At 39.5% G+C, this 21,251-nt stretch overlaps 6 protein-coding genes across 7 annotated transcripts; all 6 read left to right on the top strand.

The window, feature by feature from the left end:
- The first annotated feature begins 2,224 nt into the window (after positions 1–2,224).
- LOC145788532 (uncharacterized) lies at positions 2,225–2,893 on the top strand. The gene has a single exon (XM_082600293.1). It carries the CDS (start codon positions 2,225–2,227, stop codon positions 2,891–2,893), a length of 669 nt encoding a protein of 222 aa, XP_082456419.1.
- Positions 2,894–3,725: 832 nt separating this feature from the next.
- LOC145788531 (uncharacterized) lies at positions 3,726–4,793 on the top strand. Its single transcript, XM_082600292.1, has one exon. It carries the CDS (start codon positions 3,726–3,728, stop codon positions 4,791–4,793), a length of 1,068 nt encoding a protein of 355 aa, XP_082456418.1.
- A 71-nt stretch (positions 4,794–4,864) lies between these two features.
- LOC145788530 (uncharacterized) lies at positions 4,865–5,422 on the top strand. The gene has a single exon (XM_082600291.1). It carries the CDS (start codon positions 4,865–4,867, stop codon positions 5,420–5,422), a length of 558 nt encoding a protein of 185 aa, XP_082456417.1.
- A 341-nt stretch (positions 5,423–5,763) lies between these two features.
- On the top strand, positions 5,764–6,207 carry LOC145788529 (uncharacterized). Its single transcript, XM_082600290.1, has one exon. It carries the CDS (start codon positions 5,764–5,766, stop codon positions 6,205–6,207), a length of 444 nt encoding a protein of 147 aa, XP_082456416.1.
- On the top strand, positions 6,146–8,522 carry LOC145765449 (uncharacterized). 2 transcript variants are annotated; one of them, XM_082577276.1, is made up of 3 exons: positions 6,146–7,730; positions 7,860–8,310; positions 8,384–8,522. In XM_082577276.1, exon 1 carries the CDS (start codon positions 6,235–6,237, stop codon positions 7,069–7,071), a length of 837 nt encoding a protein of 278 aa, XP_082433402.1. In that variant the 5' UTR covers positions 6,146–6,234; the 3' UTR covers positions 7,072–7,730; positions 7,860–8,310; positions 8,384–8,522. The 2 variants fall into 2 exon arrangements, with proteins under 2 accessions (XP_082433402.1, XP_082433401.1); XM_082577275.1 differs by having other exon boundaries at positions 6,146–8,310.
- Positions 8,523–18,704: 10,182 nt separating this feature from the next.
- Positions 18,705–19,851, top strand: LOC145765477 (2-oxoglutarate and iron-dependent oxygenase domain-containing protein 3-like). Its single transcript, XM_082577304.1, has one exon. The coding sequence runs from the start codon at positions 18,743–18,745 to the stop codon at positions 19,658–19,660; it is 918 nt and encodes a 305-aa protein (XP_082433430.1). The 5' UTR covers positions 18,705–18,742; the 3' UTR covers positions 19,661–19,851.
- Positions 19,852–21,251: the final 1,400 nt, after the last annotated feature.

Raw genomic sequence — 21,251 nt, 5'->3', positions numbered from 1 at the left:
CTAGCGTCGTTTTCCCTTCATTGTTATGTTATCGCTCTTTGCAAATGGCAACACTCACCATGAGATTGTCATCAAACTTTCGAGACGTTTTCGTTTAGTTCTAGTTTGCCAGCTAGCCGAACTTGTTAGCTACTGTAGTTTGTGAATGAAAATTGATTGAGTGATGTTTATGCTTTGTTAGCTGCTTCTCTGTTATGTATTTCTACAGGACTTAAGTTTGACAACTGCTATGGTAGCCTAATATTTACGTGTAGGTTGAATTCCATATTTGCAGCTTGCTATTTCTCAAAGTTCAACTTACTGGTGAGCGTGCTTGTGATGTAATAATGTTTTGTGTAACTGAATGTTGACTTTCTACCGTAAACAAACGTAACGTATCTCTGATGTGCGTAAATTGTTGTTAGGCTAATACTTCAAACTTAAATATTGCAGAGTCAATCACTATAGAATCCTTCGCGTACAAGTGCATCATTTGGCCTTACTGATCCGGTCATACTACCGGTACGTTTATTATTCTGAATTGTATGATTGATTGATTTGTGTCGTGAATTTTGAATTCATGTTTACTACTGAATTATTGACCAATAATTTGTCAGCCTAACGAAAATTAATTCTTGTAAACCGATCTTAACTAGGCCATGTGAACTGCCACGTTTCTTTGTTTTTAATATTGGTCCAGCGTTATGGTTGTACGGTAGCCTACGTAATAATTGTGAAAGGTAACATCGCGAATTTATTTATTCAGTGCGTCATTGGCCAACCTGTGGAACTTGTGTACCGTACAGTGGATTGAGAACTGTTAGTCAACAAATTTGGTACGTTTATCAGTTCGACTGTTGTGTTTGCTGAATTGTGACTAGTGTCTTATGTTGTGTTATTTCTTGACAGAAAAACCGTATAAACTTCATTGCTGCGAAGCAGTCATTGGAAACCGAGTGATTTCTTCAAGTTGGCGTGCTTTAACAGTGCTCAGTCCTGCCGGGTGGATTAGGAAAATCGTGACGTCACCGGCGCAATTAACTACCGCACCTGTTGTGTTCGCGTCGCACACAACATCGTTTTTCAAATTTGACATCAAAGCTTAACCATTATTGAACTGAAGCTGATTTCGTCAATTGAACCGAACTGCTGATCTTCACCAATCTGACGATCAAATTTGCGTTTACTTACCAAGTTCCCATCAGTGTTACGTGACATCTCTCATTTGCTGAAATTAGCTTATGCTGTTACGAAGCGGATTTGCATACACAGTTATGGATTCCAAAGCCGAAGCTATTCAACAAGCAGCTGATACTTTGAGAGACAGCTACAAGCGTGGTGAACAGCTGATGAGCAAACGTGAAAACCTCACAGAAGTACATACTATCCTGTTAGAAATTGACAAAAATTATGCTTCTTTAATGGCGCTTTGTGTCGATGTCCCTGACAATGAACAAATTCCAGGAGGTCTTTCAACCAAACGAGATTACGTTCAAGGTAAAGAAGAATTTGCTGATAGAGCCAAACAGTGATTCACGGAATGCGAGAGGACAGACACTAAAACTCCTCCACTACGCTCGCATCACTCGTCCTCGCGTACCCACTCTCACTGCTCCAAATCCGGAAGCATTCGTTCATCCAGTACAATGTATAGTTTGCGTCAACGTGAAGCACATGCCAAGTTGGAACTAGCTCGTTTGACAAAAGAACAGAATGATGCCAGGCGACGAGAGCAAGAAGAACTAGTTCGCATGGAACAGGAGAAAGCTCAGATGGAACAGGATAAAGCTCGCTTGTTCGCTCAGTTGGAAGAGGATAAAGCTCGGTTGGAGCAGGATAAAGCTCGCTTTGAACGTGAGAGAGCCGAAGCTGAAGACCTGCGTCAAATTAAAGCTGCTGAAACTGAAGCCGCACTCTGGCGAGATGATTCTTCTTCGGTTATCAATATTGGATCAATGACACCCGTACGATTGCCACAGCAAACCTTCACTCACAAAGACACACACCTAGAACCTCTGCGTCACGGCGATGAGCGACACAAACAAGAACCAACTGCAACATCTGCAAGAATGCCAGACCAAAAGGTAAATTACCCTTGTTATTATACTAGCCGACAGCCTGATCTTTCAGAACGACTTCTACCTAAACCAGATGTTAGAAATTCTTTGGTGACCCGCTCGATTTCTGGGCTTTCTGGCACCGTTTTAAGTCCCATATTTCTGATTGGTTGACACCCGACAGGAAGATGTCTTACCTCATGCAGCACTGCTGTGATGCAGTCTGTGAACAAATAAGGCACCTTGCCGACAGCAGCGAAGGTCACAATTGCTATGATGAAGCGTGGGAAGAATTGAAACGGAGGTATGGCCAACCGCACGTTATTGCGCATGCTTGCGAAGAACGCTTGAGAGCTGTTACCAGAATTTCTCACCACGAACCCGAACAATTGGAGAAGTTGTCCGTCCTGTTAAAAAGATGTTGTTCATCATTGAGCTCTAACACCGAAGCTTCGAACTTGGATACCGTGCAGTTTATCACCTGCCTTGCGAATAAGCTGCCAGTGTCTTTGAAAGAAAAGTGGGTAATTGAAGCTCTGAAAATCAATGATGACACTGGAAAAGTGGCTGGATTCCAGCACTTTGCTGACTTCATAACGAACGAATCTAGGATTGCCAATTCAATCTATGGCGTGAAACTCTTTTCGTCAAATGTCGACAAACTTAACAAGCCTGACACCAAAGGGAAACAAAAGGCTTCACTGTTTAACGTAGTGACAAAACCTACTGAAAGATCCGGACAGCTCCGAATTGGCAACAAGCGACTCATACAATGTATCCTGTGCGATAATACACATTATTTGCAACACTGCAAAGAGTTCAAAGCCAAATCCATCACTGAACGGAGCAATTTGTAAGGAAGAACAAACTGTGCTTAAACTGTCTTGGACCAGATCACATACGTGCCGACTGCAGAAGCCGAGGGAAATGCACTGATGCAGAAGCTCATCACATCATTCTCTCTTACATCGGTATCTGGTCACAACTGGAGAACAAATCCAGAGACGACACCCTAACCCCATTGCTAATAGAGGAAATGATAGCCAGCCAGATGATCCCGGAAGAAGACCATTAGAAAGGAGCACAAATAAAGTTGTGGAAACCTTCCATTCCAGAACAAGCAACTCGGCAACTTACTTGGACATCGTTCCCGTACGTGTGACAGGAGAAGGAAAGGAATACAGCTCTCCTAGATTCTGGTTCAAACCGCACCTTTTGTGAACGAAAACTTGTAGAGATGCTTGAACTGAAACCTGAGCCATCTGGTGACTTCCAGGTGCAAACACTGTCTTCGAGTGGACCATATTCCTTTAGTTCTTCAACTGTTTCGTTGAAAGTTCTACCAGTAGTTGGCGGCGAAGTGCAAGAACTGACAGATGTGATCGTCGTTGACAAGATACCTACCAAGCCAACTCCAGCGCCTTCTCCGGAGTATCTGCAAACGCACAAGCACCTCCAAGGCATTGACTTGAAGCAACTGGACCATGGTACAGTTACACTGTTGATCGGAAATGATCATGCTATCGCCCACCGATGCATTGATAGCCGCTTTGCACCTAACCCGAAGCAAGGACCTGATGCAGTCAGGACACCCTTATAGGCTGGTTGCTTAGAGGTACTCGACCAAAGGAGACAGGCTTAGGTAATTTCGATGCTGAATCCGACATTTCAAATTTTCTTGTCCGTGGCATGAAGTGGCCCACCGATGTAGAAGACTTGTCCGATTTAATAATCACTGATGAAGGAGAAACGTTTTCTCCAACAGCTGACACAGACCTTTATGACAAGGAAGGTCTAATGAATCTGCTACGAACCCACAAGGAACTGCTAGAATTTGGGTTTAATTTCTCGAGGGAAGATCCCATAGCTTATGACATGATGCCTCGTCATCTCGAACATGTAGACGGCCATTATCGCTTACCATTGCTATGGCGTAATGACACCGTCGAACTTCCAGACAGCCGCGACATGGCTCTACGACGACTAGACAGCCTGAAGAAACGCCTACAACGTGACAGCGCTCTTCATGAAAGGTTTGCAGCACAAATGCAAATCACCTTGGACAAGGGCTATGCTGAGATCATTCCTCATGATGAAATCAACAATGACTGCCGCAAGTGGTACATACCTCACCATCCTGTACTTAATCCAAAGAAACCAGACAAACTTCGTATAGTCTACGACTGTGCTGCAACGTCATGCGGAAGATCACTGAACGACTTTCTGATGAAAGGCCCAGATCTCATGAACTCTCTTGTTGGCGTCCTGCTGAGATTCCGCAAAGGACGTATAGCCATAATTTCAGACGTGGAGGCAATGTTTTACCAAGTCAGGATCTCACCACGTGACCACGATGCCATGAGATTCTTTTGGTGGCCAAACGGAGACCTATCCAAAGATCTTTCCGCTTATCGGATAAAAGTGCACATTTTCGGTGCAAAGTCGTCCCCCAGTTGTGCAACATTTTGTTTGCGCGAAACCGCTAGAGAGCACGGGAAGTACTTCGACCCGCATATTGCTGAAGTGGAGATGAAAAGTTTCTACGTTGATGACTGCTTGGTGACGGTTGAAAGCGAAGAAGCAGGAATCAAATTGGTCCATGATTTACGAAAGCTTCTCGGTATGGGTGGCTTCAGACTAACAAAGTGGTTATCCACCAGTGAGAAGCTAATGAAGATGCTCCCGATGAAGAAAAATCAAAGGCAATGCTTAACTTGTTGCCCTCAGAAAGCCCAAGAGAGCGCGTCTTGGGTATAAACTGGGACGTTACAAGCGATGAGTTCCAGTTCACAGTTAACTTACCAAAAGATCCACCTACAAAGAGGAAGATGCTGTCTATAGCCAACTCTCTTTATGACCCACTTGGATTTGTCTCACCTGTCATACTTGAGGCAAGGCTCATTTACAGCGATGTTTGCCAGAAGAAGCTAGGATGGGATGAGGCGGTCGACGAATCTAATCTGAAGAGATGGATTGCCTGGAGGAACAGTTTGCTCCACCTGAGAGACATCAGGATTCCTCGTTGCTACAAGCTGAAAGTCAGCTGCCCGCCTCCTCAAGTGCAGCTGCACTTCTTTTCTGACGCCTCTTCAGCTGCCCGGGGTGCAGTTTGCTACCTGCGATCCATACTACCTGACTCGAGCGTAATCTGTAGTCTTGTGATGGGGAAATCACTTCTTCCAGGTCCGGGCAGACACACGATTCCACGTCTTGAACTGGAAGCGGCATGGGATGCTGTTAATCTCTCCCGTGTTGTGAAGCAAGAGTTAGAGTTACCTGATTGTCCATGTTTACACTGGACAGACTCTATGATTGTGCTGCAGAGCCTGCTGGCTGACAGCAAAAGGTTCCCTACCTTTTCACGAAACCGATTGCAAAAATCTTGAACCATATCAAAGTGTATGATTGGCACCATGTCGACACGAAGCAGAACCCTGCTGACCAAGCTTCAAGGGGCATGACGGCCATAGCCTTGTTGAATTCTGGGATGTGGCTCAATGGCCCAGATTTTCTGAGGAAACCCCCAGAAGAATGGCCCAATCAAACCGCTCAGCAACCACAATCTGAAGATATCTTTGCTGCTTACAAACCAAAGAGAAAAATCGAAACCTTTACCATTTCTACGGCTGAAAGCCAAGGAACCAACAGGTTAATCTCCTACTTCTCATCTCTGCGCCGACTGAAACTATCAGTAGCCTGGTTCCTGTGATTCAAATCATACTTACTGATGCGCATGAAGAACGAAACCCAGATTACACTGAAAGGACCGATCAGTGTGCCAGAACTTGATGAGGCAGAAATTGAGTTAATCAAATACGAACAGCGTCAGAGTTTTCCAGCCTGGATCAAATCTCTATCCAAAGGAGAACATCCAAACATGCCCAAATCCATGAGGATCCCACTCGAAAAACTCAGCCCTGTCCTAATGAAAGATGTTCTTCGTGTTGGCGGAAGAATCGACAGAGCCGACTTACCGTTCGAAACGCGACATCCTGCTATCATTGCTCCAGAGCGCCACTTAACGGACTTGATAATTGAACATGGTCATACCAACGAATCGAAGCACATGGGTGAAAGCCATACACTGAACAATATTAACCAAAAATACTGGATAATTAATGCCAAAGTTGCGGTTAAAACAATACTTGCAAGATGCCTGCCTTGCCGGTGAAGGACCGCAAAACCTAAACAACGGCTCATGGCAGAACTGCCAGAAGCAAGGTTACAAATGTCACAGCCACCATTCTCGCAAACTGGCGTTGACTTTTTTGGGCCGCTAAATGTCCGAAACAGACGAAGTGACATTAAGAGATACGGCTGCCTTTTCACATGTCTCACAACTAGAGCCATTCACTTGGAAGTGGCACCAGATTTGACAACTGGCGCATTCATAAATGCTTTGCGGCGCTTCATAGCTCGCAGAGGCCCCATCAAGAAAATCTTCTCTGACAATGGAACCAACTTTGTGGGTTGTGAAAGAATCATGAAGCAAGCCATCGATGAATGGAATCAGAACCAGATCCACCAGAGCCTTCGACAACAAGCAATAGAATGGTCATTCAACCCCCCAACAGCCAGCCATATGGGCGGAGCCTGGGAGAGAATGATTCGCACAGTACGGCAAATTCTTATGAACATCTTACCAAAACAACCACTCGATGATGACACATTGCACACATTACTTCTTGAAGTAGAAGACATCGTCAACTCACGACCACTCACCGATGTGAAACTGGAAGTTGATGGCGACTTACCCCTTACACCTAACCACTTATTGAAGTTGAATTCTTCAGCGAATTTACCGCCAATGTTAAGCTGCGACAGAGATGGCTACCGACCACGTGATCGATACCGCCATGTGCAGTTTCTGGCAGACACCTTTTGGAAGCAGTGGGTTAAGGAATACCCACGATCTGTGATGTCAAGAGCAAAATGGCTTCACAGAAAGGAGAATATCCGAAGAGGAGATATCGTCCTTTTGATTGATGACTCTGCTCCCAGACAACGATGGCCACTAGGCAGTGAGAGTAATTGAAACATTTCCTGATTGTCACGGCGTTGTTCGTTCCGTAGAAGTGAAGACTGCAACCGGATCTCTGAAGAGACCAATATCCAAAGTTTGTGTAATTGTCCAAAGGGAAGAAGATGATCCAGATGAAGACGAGACACCAATAGACACCGTTGAGATTCTGTTGGAAGATCAGAGCGATGAGGAAGAGACTAAAGACTGAACTGTTACATGACAATAGACTGTTGAAAAACTTTTATTCGTGAAAAGAATGACCCAGTTTGGCCCTTCTTTGGCCTGGGAGTGTTAGATTTTCAACAGGTCTTTGAAAAGCCTGCCTTTCGTTTTACTGCATTACTCCCGTTGATTTGTGTATTCGCCACCTAGCGTCGTTTTCCCTTCATTGTTATGTTATCGCTCTTTGCAAATGGCAACACTCACCATGAGATTGTCATCAAACTTTCGAGACGTTTTCGTTTAGTTCTAGTTTGCCAGCTAGCCGAACTTGTTAGCTACTGTAGTTTGTGAATGAAAATTGATTGAGTGATGTTTATGCTTTGTTAGCTGCTTCTCTGTTATGTATTTCTACAGGACTTAAGTTTGACAACTGCTATGGTAGCCTAATATTTACGTGTAGGTTGAATTCCATATTTGCAGCTTGCTATTTCTCAAAGTTCAACTTACTGGTGAGCGTGCTTGTGATGTAATAATGTTTTGTGTAACTGAATGTTGACTTTCTACCGTAAACAAACGTAACGTATCTCTGATGTGCGTAAATTGTTGTTAGGCTAATACTTCAAACTTAAATATTGCAGAGTCAATCACTATAGAATCCTTCGCGTACAAGTGCATCATTTGGCCTTACTGATCCGGTCATACTACCGGTACGTTTATTATTCTGAATTGTATGATTCAGTTCAGTTCAGTTGTTTTTTTATTTCTGACCATCATATCAAAACAATACACGTCAACATAGCAAAGGTCGAGAAAAAGTCGTAAATTGTGGATTCATGTTTACTACTGAATTATTGACCAATAATTTGTCAGCCTAATGGAAATTAATTCTTGTAAACCGATCTTAACTAGGCCATGTGAACTGCCACGTTTCTTTGTTTTTAATATTGGTCCAGCGTTATGGTTGTACGGTAGCCTACGTAATAATTGTGAAAGGTAACATCGCGAATTTATTTATTCAGTGCGTCATTGGCCAACCTGTGGAACTTGTGTACCGTACAGTGGATTGAGAACTGTTAGTCAACAAATTTGGTACGTTTATCAGTTCGACTGTTGTGTTTGCTGAATTGTGACTAGTGTCTTATGTTGTGTTATTTCTTGACAGAAAAACCGTATAAACTTCATTGCTGCGAAGCAGTCATTGGAAACCGAGTGATTTCTTCAAGTTGGCGTGCTTTAACAGTGCTCAGTCCTGCCGGGTGGATTAGGAAAATCGTGACGTCACCGGCGCAATTAACTACCGCACCTGTTGTGTTCGCGTCGCACACAACGGGGACATTTCATTTTTGCAGGATTTGGTTAGGTATTTGGTAGGCTACTGTTTAGCCGCTTCTCTCAGACAACTTCTTGCTTTTCACATCTTCTGTTGCATTCTTAATATTGTTTCCGTCCATTTACCCATTTCAGTTTTTCTCTTATAGCGACAAACCATTGTCAGAATTAAATTGTGTAGGCCTACCAGTAGGCCTACAATATAAGTGAATGCTGATAAATACTTAACAATCTTGAAGGCTAAAAGAGTCGTAAACAAAAATTCAATCAACAGAAGAACCACACATAGGCTACAATCTAGACTTCTAGAATCTCATGTTGCTCAAATGCACTGTCCCACTTTGCCCCAAAGTAGGCTATAGCCTTTAGAAAATAACGTCTCTGCTGAAACCTGTAAGGTTTTAGGTAAAAGTTGCTTTTGTTACCAACAAATACTGTCTCAATGTCTAAGATAAAAACAAAGCCACCACCAAATTCGCTTATGCTAACAAATGTGGTCTATTTTTCCATCTCTTTCTTAAAACAAACCATGCCAAAACACATTTTACTTCCTCACAACACGCGTTGTGCTCTGCCAGTCGCCATTTTTCCATAGCAAATACAGTTTATAGTTGCCTAACTATTGCTTCCGGTTAGAGGGAGTCAAAGAGTACAAAACGTGAGAAATCGCGATGTCCCGCTTTGCCCCGTCTTCCCCTATAATGGTAATTAATTGTACTGAAAAGAGATCATTCAGTTCAAAATCAATCATTTTATTTTTCGTCATTAACGCGTCCATTATGAAAGAACAAGTATTTGAGTCTATTTTTATTGATATTTTTGTTGGTGGTAAACAAGTGACCTGTGGTAGCATTTATCGAGCACCTGCATTGGATGCTAAGTCAAATTCGGAATTTCTTGATCTGCTTAGTGAGTGCATTAATAACATAGGTACATCAAAACAATGCTACATAATGGGAGATTTTAATTATAATTTATTGGATTATGAAAACATCACTGTAGGCAATTTTACAGACTTGATGTTCTCAAATTCTTTTTACCCACTAATTAATAAACCTACTAGAATAACTGACACCAGTGCAACAGTCTTAGATCAAATATGGTCCAATGTGCAAACAGGTAATGAAAGTCGGTGTGGAATTCTAATTAATGCCATCTCAGACCACTTCCCAGTTATGCATTGTACAAATATTGGAAAACCCTCAGTTACATGTCATCAATATACCAGATCATGTAATCTCTCAAACACACAAAATTTCTCAAATGCTCTGGAAAATATGGACATCACGTGTTGCTTAAATCAAACTGATGCTGATGAAGCTTATAAGTCATTCATAGGAGAATATACTAGTCAATTTAATAAGCATTTTCCTTTACAAAAAACACCTTTAAAAAAGAATAATTCTTGGTTTGATAGAGAACTACTACATCTACAGTATTACAAACAAAAGAGCGTTTGTTCAAAAGGTACATAGCAAATAAAACTATTCACTCTAAAAAGAACCACACCTCTGCAAGAAACTTATACTTCCATACAGTTCAACAAAAAAAGAAGGAATTTTATAAATCTAAATTTAAAAAGCAAAAGTTTAATATGAAAGCTACTTGGCAAACAATCAACAATGTATTAGGTAAATCCCAGTCTAAGACTAACCATGGCATCAAAATAAATGATAGTACAGTCATTGATAGATTAACTATTGCAAATCACTTCAATAATCACTTTTCCTGTGCTGCCCATTAGGGCAGGTCGATTTTATACTTTTTTTGGAATATTAAAGTGAATAATGTACCGGTAGTTAGATTTAGCTGAAAAACTCACTTCTGTGAAATATCAGCCATACCGGATGAGAAACGGCTTGCGGAAATTCATTTGAATTTTTTTCGATTTTTGAAAGAAAAATACATTACCGCTAGATGGCGCAAAACCAACTTCAAAAATGGCTGCTTATTTTTCGTTTAAACTGCTTTGACTCAATCTTTCGGGAACTCAAAATGAAAACTTTTATATTCAGGCGTACTCTTCGAAGTAAAAAATTAATAAAAATAAAACAAATATTCAGTATACGCGAACTACAGTAAGTGAAAGTTGGTTAGCTAAACCACAGCTTGGACTGCAATTCGTCGTAGGAGTGAGGATAATGACCTTAAGACGGAAACGGCCGGCGCATATTTCTACTGAGAGCTTTAGCAACAATTGTTTTGTGACGATTTTCGAAACCGTAGAAAACTTGCGAAGCTTCCGAAACCAGTTTTACGCATCTCTCCACACTTTGCGAATGTGAGGTAGCCTACATCAGAAATGTTCAGTTTCCGATCGTTGTCAACGAATGATTGAAGGTCCTAATTTGAAACTTCCTGTGTCAGTGGTGGGTTTGGGCTTTCAAGATCGCTGATATTTACTAACTTGCCACTCGTTTGCATTCCAGTTGACTAATGGAATCTTTCTTGCTGCCCTGTGCTCGCTAGAAAAATACAAAAATAAGTTAGCGACTGCTACAATTTTTACTATCTACGCCAAGAAAAAACAGTTCAGATTTTGCTGCTGTCTGTAATTTTTCGCCGATAACTTTGGTTTTTGCTTTGGCTCGATCCAGTTTGGGCCTATTCATAATAATGTGACGGAGATCAATTTTCGGTCTCAAAAGATGTTTTATGTCATGTAATAATGCATTGCCAAGCGATGATATAGTCACTCCTCACAAGCTCAAAACGGAAAAAAAGGAAATTTAACGATCCTGCATTCGCAGGCCGGCACTCTTGCTTGTTCTAAAATAAAACATGATGACATTTAAAAAAAAGTAACTTACGATAATAATAAATCTGTGATACAAATCAAATGTTACCGGCCTAAATTATAAACATTCAAACATCAGAGATTTATGGCAAACAAAGGTAGAATAGTTTCGGTATAAGGCACCTGCAGCTAATAAGGCCCGCTAATTTTCAAACCTCAATATTTTTCTAAATACTGCATAATTTTCAACGAATCTTGGAATGAGGATACTGTTGTATTTCCAGACGTTTAAAATTTCTTGTTACACCATTAATCACCATTAAAAATTAAAAAAAATGTGCCCCCTCGGCAGACCCCCCCAAACTAAATGCTTTATAACTCTCGTGTTTCTCAATAAATTTCACTCAAATTTTGCAGGTGTTCATCATATAAGATAATGAAAAGGTGTGTAAAACTTAAGAAAAATGGAAGAGGTTGAATTTCTTGACTGTGTGAATTCACACCGAATGGCCCAATGGTAAATTTTCAAGTGGCTGGTGGCAGATCAAGCTCTCGTCAGATTACATTCTAATTTTGCACAACTAGTTTTAGTAGTAATTGGCAAGTTTTCCAACCCCAAGCTAATAAAAATTTTATAAAAAATTTTTTCACTCCACCCTATTGTGCACCCCTGGTTAAGAAAGTGAGGGTTAAAGAAAAGTTTTTTTCACTCCACCCTAGTGCACAATGTTACCCCAGGGGCCCATGGGCCTTATTACCAAAATTAGCCTAGTCTGATCATCATTATCAGTCTTGCTTTAATTAGAAAAAAGTTCAAATTTATTGGTTTTACTGCATCAGCATGCACCTATCTTTCACATAAAATGCAAAAAAACGGAAGTCAAAGCGGCTTGTTAACTACAGAGCAGTCTAAAATATGTGAAAATTAATAAAACCACTCATTTTCAGTCCCTCCAAACTTCAACTTTCCGTAACTCAAAAAGTTCTCAACTTTAGGCTGTGAAACTTTACCAGTTAGTCTCAATTCACCATAGCAGCAATCAGAGCTTCCAATTTTGTTTAAAAGATTTGTAACAACGGAGATCCAGGGGGTGGGCCTTATTACTGGCCGGGCCTTATTAGCTGCATATGCCTTATAAACTTTTAGGTTACTTATGCACGTGTTGATTTTTTCATTGTGGTACCAATTCATATGTAGCCAATCACTTTCAATCGACTAAATAAATCGTGGTGCTTACCTTGTCTGACGCCGAACTTGACGTGCTTGAGCTACTTATCCATTCGGGTAATTCTGATGGTCCAGGTATGTCGCCTTCCTCCTCGTGGAAGTCATCGGGAAGTTTTTGTAGCCGTTTTTCATTATTTTGTGCTTTTGAAACTGCTGATCGATCAACCAATAACATTTGAAAGATACCTTTAGGACCAATTTTTAGCATTTGATACATCAGATACGCTCTTTCTTCCAATAGAATTTTGGCATTTGGAGAGAATACACAGAGAATGTGCTCTTTCTTGCAATCCAAGAGCTTGCAGTTGACTCGAGTAACCCTGCATGCCACAACTTCCAGCGAACAAATACATGCCCAAATTAGCTTTTGCTCGGCCTTTTGCGTGTATGCAGTTTATATTCTTAACTAATTTCAATAAATCTTTAATTTTTCTGTTGATTGCTTTGTCAGAAATCAAACGTAGGCGATGATTTAGCTTACTGCCTGCCAGATTGATTGATTGAATCTTTATCCTCGGACTGGGAAAGCTTCTTGCAGAGCTTATTGCAGATACTAATTAAATCCTCGCTGATGCGCAAAACAATAACCTACCCCAAATATTTTTTTTAATTTTAGCATTGTTAAGGTGGTAATAATATTGATTGTAGTTGTTTAAAGTGCTAGGCTCCGTTTTGGCAAGCTCGCAAGAGCCTCCTCCATGATGCTGTTCACTTTGTCGTGTTAAACGCGGATTTTCTTTTGGCATGTTTCAATAAGACTTTGTAAACAAGAACGTTTATCACATAGCCTACTAGCTGAAATTAAATAAGATTTAAAGAAAAACTTTATTTAGATCAACTGATTCACTGGCTTGTCAAATCATTGCTCAAAACGATCTATTATATTCATAAGAAGCAGATCTCCAATGATGTAATGATAAGCTGATTAGGCTACTCAATCTAATGAATAGCCTAAGTATATAGAGACGCGTCAGGCTTATAACAAGCACTAGGCCTACAGTCTATCACTGAATTAAGTGCTTAATTTCCATTCGAGCTAAACTACAACTTTTTCACTGTTCAGGTCTCATATTCTTATAAAATTCCGTTAACTTACTGTGATTAGGTAGGCCTACATTATCTATAAAGTATGGAGAAAGTCATCGCGCGTTTGCGGCTGTTATGACGACTTCCGCTAACGGCGCTACATATTCGCGCTTTTCAAAGAAAACGCGGGGAGCAACTTTTAAGAATTTAATCGTATTTCCGCAAGCGATCGTTGCACTTTAGTTATTTTTTTTACTTGCGAAGGATGTTTTTCACTTATTGGCAACTACCGGTACCTTATTCCATATCAAATTTTAAAATCGACCTGCCCTAACCTACACGTGCTGCACATCAATAATGGACTCAACAGAAAAGTTTAAAGATTGGATTTCATCATTGGGCTATCAAAGATAATAATCAAACTACTGTGTATCAAATAAGTGAAAACATTTTTTTGGAACTCCCTCTCTGATTTGCTGTTTTCGCTACCTTTTCAAAGAAATTTGGCGTTTAAAAGTGGGTGGGCCAGGCCCACCCAGGAAATAAAGTAGGTGGGCCCAGACCCACGAGGCCCACGTGGTTCCTCCATCCCTGCCTCATGGTGCTAAAACTGCGTTCAGCATTCACCTTTCCTAATTTGACCTTATACCTTAACGGCTTACTTACACTTTTCCTTCTAAAAAATTTTAACTTCTATGTTCTCACACTTTTTGCTATGCTAAGACGTTTATAGGCTACCATTCCTTAACTTTCCTACAATTCTCTATCACTCAGATCTTTTTTTCTAACTAAAACCAAGACCACGAGAAACATTTTCTTTTCTCATAAGTCTGCTATCAACAATATCCCGGCCATCTGGCTCTAACTTTGGTCCTATGCAATGCAAAACGGTCGTTAGTGGTGCCTCGAATCATTGGCGTTTGATTTTCACAAGCTGTAGTTGTGACAAAACCGTCTTTGTTGAAGAAGCATAGGAGTGGTAGACTTTCAATAAATTACGTTTGTGACCTACACAATAGCTCATTCTCGAGTACTGTAATGATACAACAGCTACATACCGGTATAGCCTACAAATAAGAATGGCACGGAAGGGCATCATGTAATCTACTGTGATGTAGAATATTGTGTGTGAATATTATTTTGAGGCAAAAATGAAAGATTGTAATTAGACTAAAAGCGAATAGCAGAAATTGTTATATTGAACAATTTGCAGTAGCTCACATGATTTTAAAAGGGCACCATTGCCCCCCTTGCTCCCCCATCCAGAGAAAATTTAAGGGCAGGGGGGCGATCGCCCCCCCTGCCCCCCCCCCCCCGCTTCCGGCGCCCCTGGACATAGCAGAGGAACTAAACAATTTTTTTTGTTAACATTGGGCCAAATATGGCAAAAACAATTAAACAATCAAAAGACCAGCATAATATAACTTCGGCTCCAGCCAGTGTCAAAAACTCTCTTTTTCTTGATCCCGCAAGTCCAGACGAAATACATAACTTAATCTCTAATTTGAAAGACAAAAAGTCAACAAGGAAATCTGACTGTGAAACTAAATTTATAAAATATGCCAGTCCTGTAATCTCATTCTTCCTAAGTAAACTATTTAATTTGTGCATCACTACTGGAGTGTTCCCTGATGCCTTAAAAATTGCTGAGGTTATTCCGGTTTATAAAAAAAGTGATCTGCATAATTCCACGAAGTATCGACCAATAGGCTATCACTGCTATCTCCTTTTAGTAAAATTTTTGAAAAGCTTCTCCACATTAGAATTTACACATATCTAGAAAAATTCCACCTTTTGAGTGCTCAACAATTTGGATTTCGTCAAAATTCATTCACTGCAATGGCAATAAGCACGCTGTATGACGATCTGTTAAACAATGTGAACCAAAATTTCTATACCTGTTGCATATTTCTTGACTTGTCAAAGGCATTTGATACAGTTGACCATAACTTATTGATAAATAAACTTCAACACTGCTACGGATTACGAGGCACTGTCCTTGACCTAATGGAAAGTTACCTTACCAATCGATACCAATATACCAAATTGTCTAATTCTGCTTCAAGCATGCAAAAAATCCTTTGTGGAGTCCCTCAAGGTTCAACATTGGGACTTCTTCTCTTCCTAATGTATATTAACGATCTTCCTTTAATGTCTAAATTTTCAACCGTGCTTTTTGCGAACGACACATATCTAGCTTTACGTGGTGAAGACTTGGATTCTTTACAAACAGAAACCAATTCTGAACTACATAAAATAGATGCTTGGCTACGAAGAAATAAACTCTCTTTAAACTACTCTAAAACAAGCTACATTTTAATAAACAAAGTGCCAAAGCGTACTGTTGAAACTAATTTCAGGTTGTGTATAAACCAAACAGTGATAGAAAGAGTTAAAACAGTTAAGTATCTGGGAATCTATGTCGATGAAAATCTAACCTGGTCGTCACACATTAAACATTTGTCGCTGCAGTTGGCTCAATATTCTGGAATTTTTTATCGCCTTCGTAACTATGTATTAGAAGAAACATTGCTCATGTTGTATTATAGTTTAGCATATAGTCGTGTCCAATACGGTATTACTATATGGGGTACTGCAAGTAAAACGCTAATCAAGGAAGTAGACGTCAGACACAATAATATTATTCGCGCAATCACTAGAAGTACAAAATTCAGTCATGTCACTAACTTATACAAATCTTTGAATATTTTACAACGTGCAGATATTTACAAACTCGAAATTGCCAAATTTATGCATAAAGTTTCCAATAATAATCTACCACCTGAATTGCAAGATCGTTTTATAAAACTTGATAATATTCACTCGCACAACACTCGACAATTAAATAAAATGAAGTATTTTCTTCCACAAATAAACAAATCCGTGGCACACAATCTTTTGGCACATCGGGGTACTAAATTGTGGAGTGAATTAGATGAATGTATGAAAAGCAAACACCTTGCTTTTTTTAAAAAACTTTATAAAATTACCTTGTTAAATTCTTATTAAACATACTTGTTTAGTTAAATTATTTTATCTACATGTAACCTCGTATTTGTGTACTTTGTGTTATTATACCGGATATGATTCATTATTATGCTTATGTTTTTCCTAGCTGGTCTTGATTCATTTTCCTACAAAACCTTATATGTTTCATTTCGATTTCGAAGCTACTGTTCAATCATGCTGTTTATTGATTTAGCTAATGTATAACTTGTAATGTCTAACGCTGCAATGTATGATGTCTGATGTCAGGCAGCACCTTGACTGGTTAACCGCAAGGTTGTTCGGTGCTGCCAGACCTTTCTATTGCTATAATTTGATTTGTATGTAATTGTGTTTCTTTTTCTCGACTCGTATTAGAAAGGCAAATAAACAATCATCTCTCTTTGCTATGCTGACGTGTATTGTTTTTATATCATGGTCAGAAATAAAAACAACTGAACTGAACTGAACTAACTACAAAAATCGATATAGACCTACCAGCACGTTAATGAACGGGAAAAGGTGGCAAAACCTTGAAAGGTTCAAAATGTGCCTGAATGGAAAATCATGTAGTAGGCTATATCAGTAGGCCTAAAGGCCAAATTTTGGAAAAATTTGGGTAAATTTGGTTTGCCCCCCAAAATGTTTTACTCTTCTACGGCTATGACTTCAGGGCTCTTACTTACAAGGAAATTCAGTTCTATTTTGAAATTTAAAGACTTTAACGCTCACTAACGCCATGGTTGTCATTTTTGTACATTATGCATGTAAATGATCGTGTATTTATGATACTAGTGTTTTTTTGTGAATCTAGGGTTTTTTTCAGTCAAATCTAGTAGCTATCCGCCCCGATAGCTCAGTGGTTACGCGCCGGGCTCAAGATCACACGGCGCTGGTTCGACTCTCGGGGTGTGCGTTTGAGCAACGCATTTCAGGACTGCTCTCCATTCAGCGGCACCTAGTGAATGGAATAATTTCTCGGCAACAAGACTTCAACAATCGGAAAACTTCACTCTGCCAATCTCGGTAACCGGCCCTGCGTCAAGTGCCTCTACAAGTATGCGAACAAGTACCAGGAATAACCTATCAAGGCTTTGTCAGTCCGAGGATAAAGATTCAAAACCAAACCAAACCAAACCAACCAACTTTTCCATGACAAGAGTGGCAACATTGGCTGGAAAGCCATGCAAATGGCTTGCAGACAAGTTGCAGTTGACAGGGTTTTGGGGGCTGGCTTGTGAGGGAAGCTGTACGAGTGTTTTTGGTTAATAGCCTAGCTGATCTCTTCTCCCAGTTACCAGGCTATAGGCCTAGCGCAACTACCGCATTAGTTACTATAACAGTTAGCCCAGTGAGTTCAGGCTATAAGTTTTACTCTTGATGTCTTGTCTGTCTGTGTAATGACTAATGTGTGGTTCATACAGCCACTGACATTAAAATTGCATTATTGCTTACAAAAAGTGTTCAAAAGTCCTGATACTGGATCCAGGAACATTCTATTTGAAAAAGGATGATGTCTTAGAACTTATATGCATTGCTGATAAGAGAATATGATCTGGTTAGCCTAGCCAATCAGTGCACAACTGTACCGTTAAGTTACCAGTTATATGCCATGGGTGCTTTTTGCCACAATTGACTTTCTAAAAAATAACGCGTTAAAATATTTTTTTTGAAAATTTTGTAATTTGCGGTGCAGTGTCAAAGTTCCAGATAAATTGCGGTGTGTGGATAGGTGATTCAGTTGTGGTGCGGCGTGCGGATAAAAATTTTGGGTTTGCTGCATCTCTACGGTGCAGTGTCAAAGTTCCAGATAAATTGCGATGTGCGGATAGGTGATTCAGTTATGGTGTGCGGATAAAAATTTTGGGTTTGCTGCATCTCTACAGGCGATGACATCGGTGGCATCCTTTGCAAAATATGCTTAGATTGGATCATCAAATTATCATTTCTGCACAACACTGCTTGAGCACTGCTCCATTGATTTTTCGTAATCTGTTCAGAAGATGAAGCATGTGTCATCTCTTAATCAATCCTAGGTGACCTCATGCCTCACCACAGGGTACCGTAAGCACTGCAAATTATTTCCAATTTTTTTTTGTTATGATTTTCCAGCTAGATGGCAAAAAACAATAAACTTGTCTACTTTAATTGACTTTTGTTAAACTCTTCATCAGCAATCTGTTTAGCCAAAACTATCAGTTTGATGTATTGTTGCCATGGGTAAAAAAAGCAGAAAAACAGCAAGTGAAGAACGCAACCAAACAACTCAGTCAACTGGCTGGTTTCAGAAAAGTGCAGTTGTTAAAATACTCTTCATAGGCGTGCTAACAGCATTTGCAGTATTGTATCCATATCTGAGTTCAACTGTGCTTGACCAACAACCATTTGCTCGTAGCATTGACGATCTAACATCAAGATTTCAAAATGTATCATGCTCAAAAGAATATAATAAGTATCCAGTTTTCAGTGGTTGCACTCCAACCAAAATTTGCGGACGTTGTGTGAAAGACGGATTAGTGTCAGCTGAAGAAGTACAAATCATGAGACAAATTGTAGAACGTGGTTTAGTTCATGGTGGTTCTAGTGGTGGTGCCTCTATTCTTGATTTGCATTCTGGAGCCATGTCAAAAGAAGATAAATTCATCAATGTGTATAAATCTTTGTCTAAAGACCAACTTTCCATTGCATTTCCTCCAAAAAGTATTCATACCTATATTTCCTTAAAAAGTAGGGTGAAAGCAGCAATAGCAAAGGAATTTGGGATTGACCCTGGCAAGTTACATTTGACCAAACCTACATTTTTTTCTAGAATGACTGCTACTGCTGCAAAGACCAAGCATGATGAATACTGGCACAGCCACATCGATAAAATTCAATATGGATCATTTGATTATACTGCTTTAATTTATTTATCAACTTATGGTCAAGATTTTGAAGGAGGTCAATTTCTGTTTGATGATCAGAATGCTAACGTTACAATTGAACCAAAAAGTGGTAGATTATCATTTTTTTCTTCTGGTTTTGAAAATCCACATCATGTTGAAAAAGTGACATCTGGAACACGTTATGCTGTTACAATTGCTTTTACATGTGATCCACAGCATGCAATCAAAGACCCCACCTTTCAAGGTTAATTTAGTGTCCTGTGTTTGATCTGATGTTCAAAATATCAGGCCGTGTAGTGTGTAGATATGGGTATCTTTTGTATACATTTTGTACCATTCTCACATATGGTTGCATTCATATGTGAGAGATGTACAAGAGCTTTTGCTTCATACCATCATCTTATTATTGGTTGCCTTAATAGTAACTGGTGTTAGAGAGAATCTAAACGACCAAAAGTCATCATATGCTGATGCATGAAAAGTTGACATTTTGTGATGATGGTGATATCAAATGAACATCATATTTTTACTGTATTTAGAATTGTATTCTTAGTGTATTGCGCTACCAATAAAACCTGAAAGTTGTTTTGTCCCAGACAACAACTCAGCCATTTTTTTACATTGATTCAATGTTTACATAGTGGTTTGCTGCCTGAGATGTTTAAAAGGGGAGCCACACAACATGACTAATCATGCACTAATTTTCTATTTTACAACCTACGTATTCTTAGTTTTAGTTGAGTTGGAATAAACTGAACAATGAACATAATTAATTAATTACGCTCAATACTGAAGTGGTGATATCGGCAATATATACTGAATAATTAGGTGTTTGCAACCAAATGTGTTTAATTTTATAAGAATATGTGCAATTTGATCTTGATACTGTATTACATTTTAGTATGCAGATGAATCCAGTTATTTGTATAGCTGGCTAATACACTAATAGCTTTATACATTGTATCTTATAATGATTAAGAAAATGTTTTAGTTTATTCAATATGATGTTTGTAAACAAAAAGTAATGAGCCCAAAATTTAGATACTGTGCTGAACTCATGTTCAGCAAACCATTTTGCTCTTAAGATTCAATTAATTGACAGAGGAGATCATGACAGAGGAGATTTTTTTGTTCAGATTATGTGGTAACTCCACTGTTTGTTTAAAGTAAAGCAGGGATAACAGGCGAAACAAAATTGACTAAACTGTAGTTGGAAAACATAAAAATATTGCCTACTTCCTTAAAAGATGAGAACAGAACATGCTTTGAACTGCTCTATGAAGAGAGCCACATATAAATGTGATCACGTGCTGTGGCCAGATTATTGATCATGCTTTTGCAGTGAAAAAATCATAATTAATAACAGTAGTTTCAGATTTTTGTTTGTGTTGGTGGATATCACAGGACTTTTTTAGCTTATTTTTTATGAGAAATATTTAATTTTATTGTACCGTAATCATTAATCAATCATGTTTCAGAGCATTGGTTTTTGTGACAGTTGGTGTATGGCTTTTATATGAAGTACCAAAATGTGTCTTCTTTCGAGAGCAAGTCTTTTAGGCGCAAACAGTTCGGCGATGGTCAAATAGGCGCGCACATTGTGGCGTCATGCTGTTTAGGTGCGGAGCACTGTGGCGCCCGTTCATTTAGGTGCTATTCCTAGTAAAGTCTGCAGATTGTATCAGCTTGGCAGGTAGGGCAATGCTTTTCACACAAAATGTTATATTGAACAGAAAAATATGTTGTTTTGTTAATGCGTGTGCATTTATTTGTTGTTAGTCATGGCTTCAGTGAGTGAAGCTGCTTTATCGGCAATGCTTTTCACACAAAATGTTATATT

This window comes from Aplidium turbinatum, chromosome 2 (assembly GCF_918807975.1).
Source record: "Aplidium turbinatum chromosome 2, kaAplTurb1.1, whole genome shotgun sequence".
NCBI classification, from domain to species: Eukaryota; Metazoa; Chordata; class Ascidiacea; order Aplousobranchia; family Polyclinidae; genus Aplidium; species Aplidium turbinatum.
The sequence above is the reverse complement of the archived record's forward strand: the minus strand, read 5'-3'. Positions and strand labels throughout refer to the sequence as shown.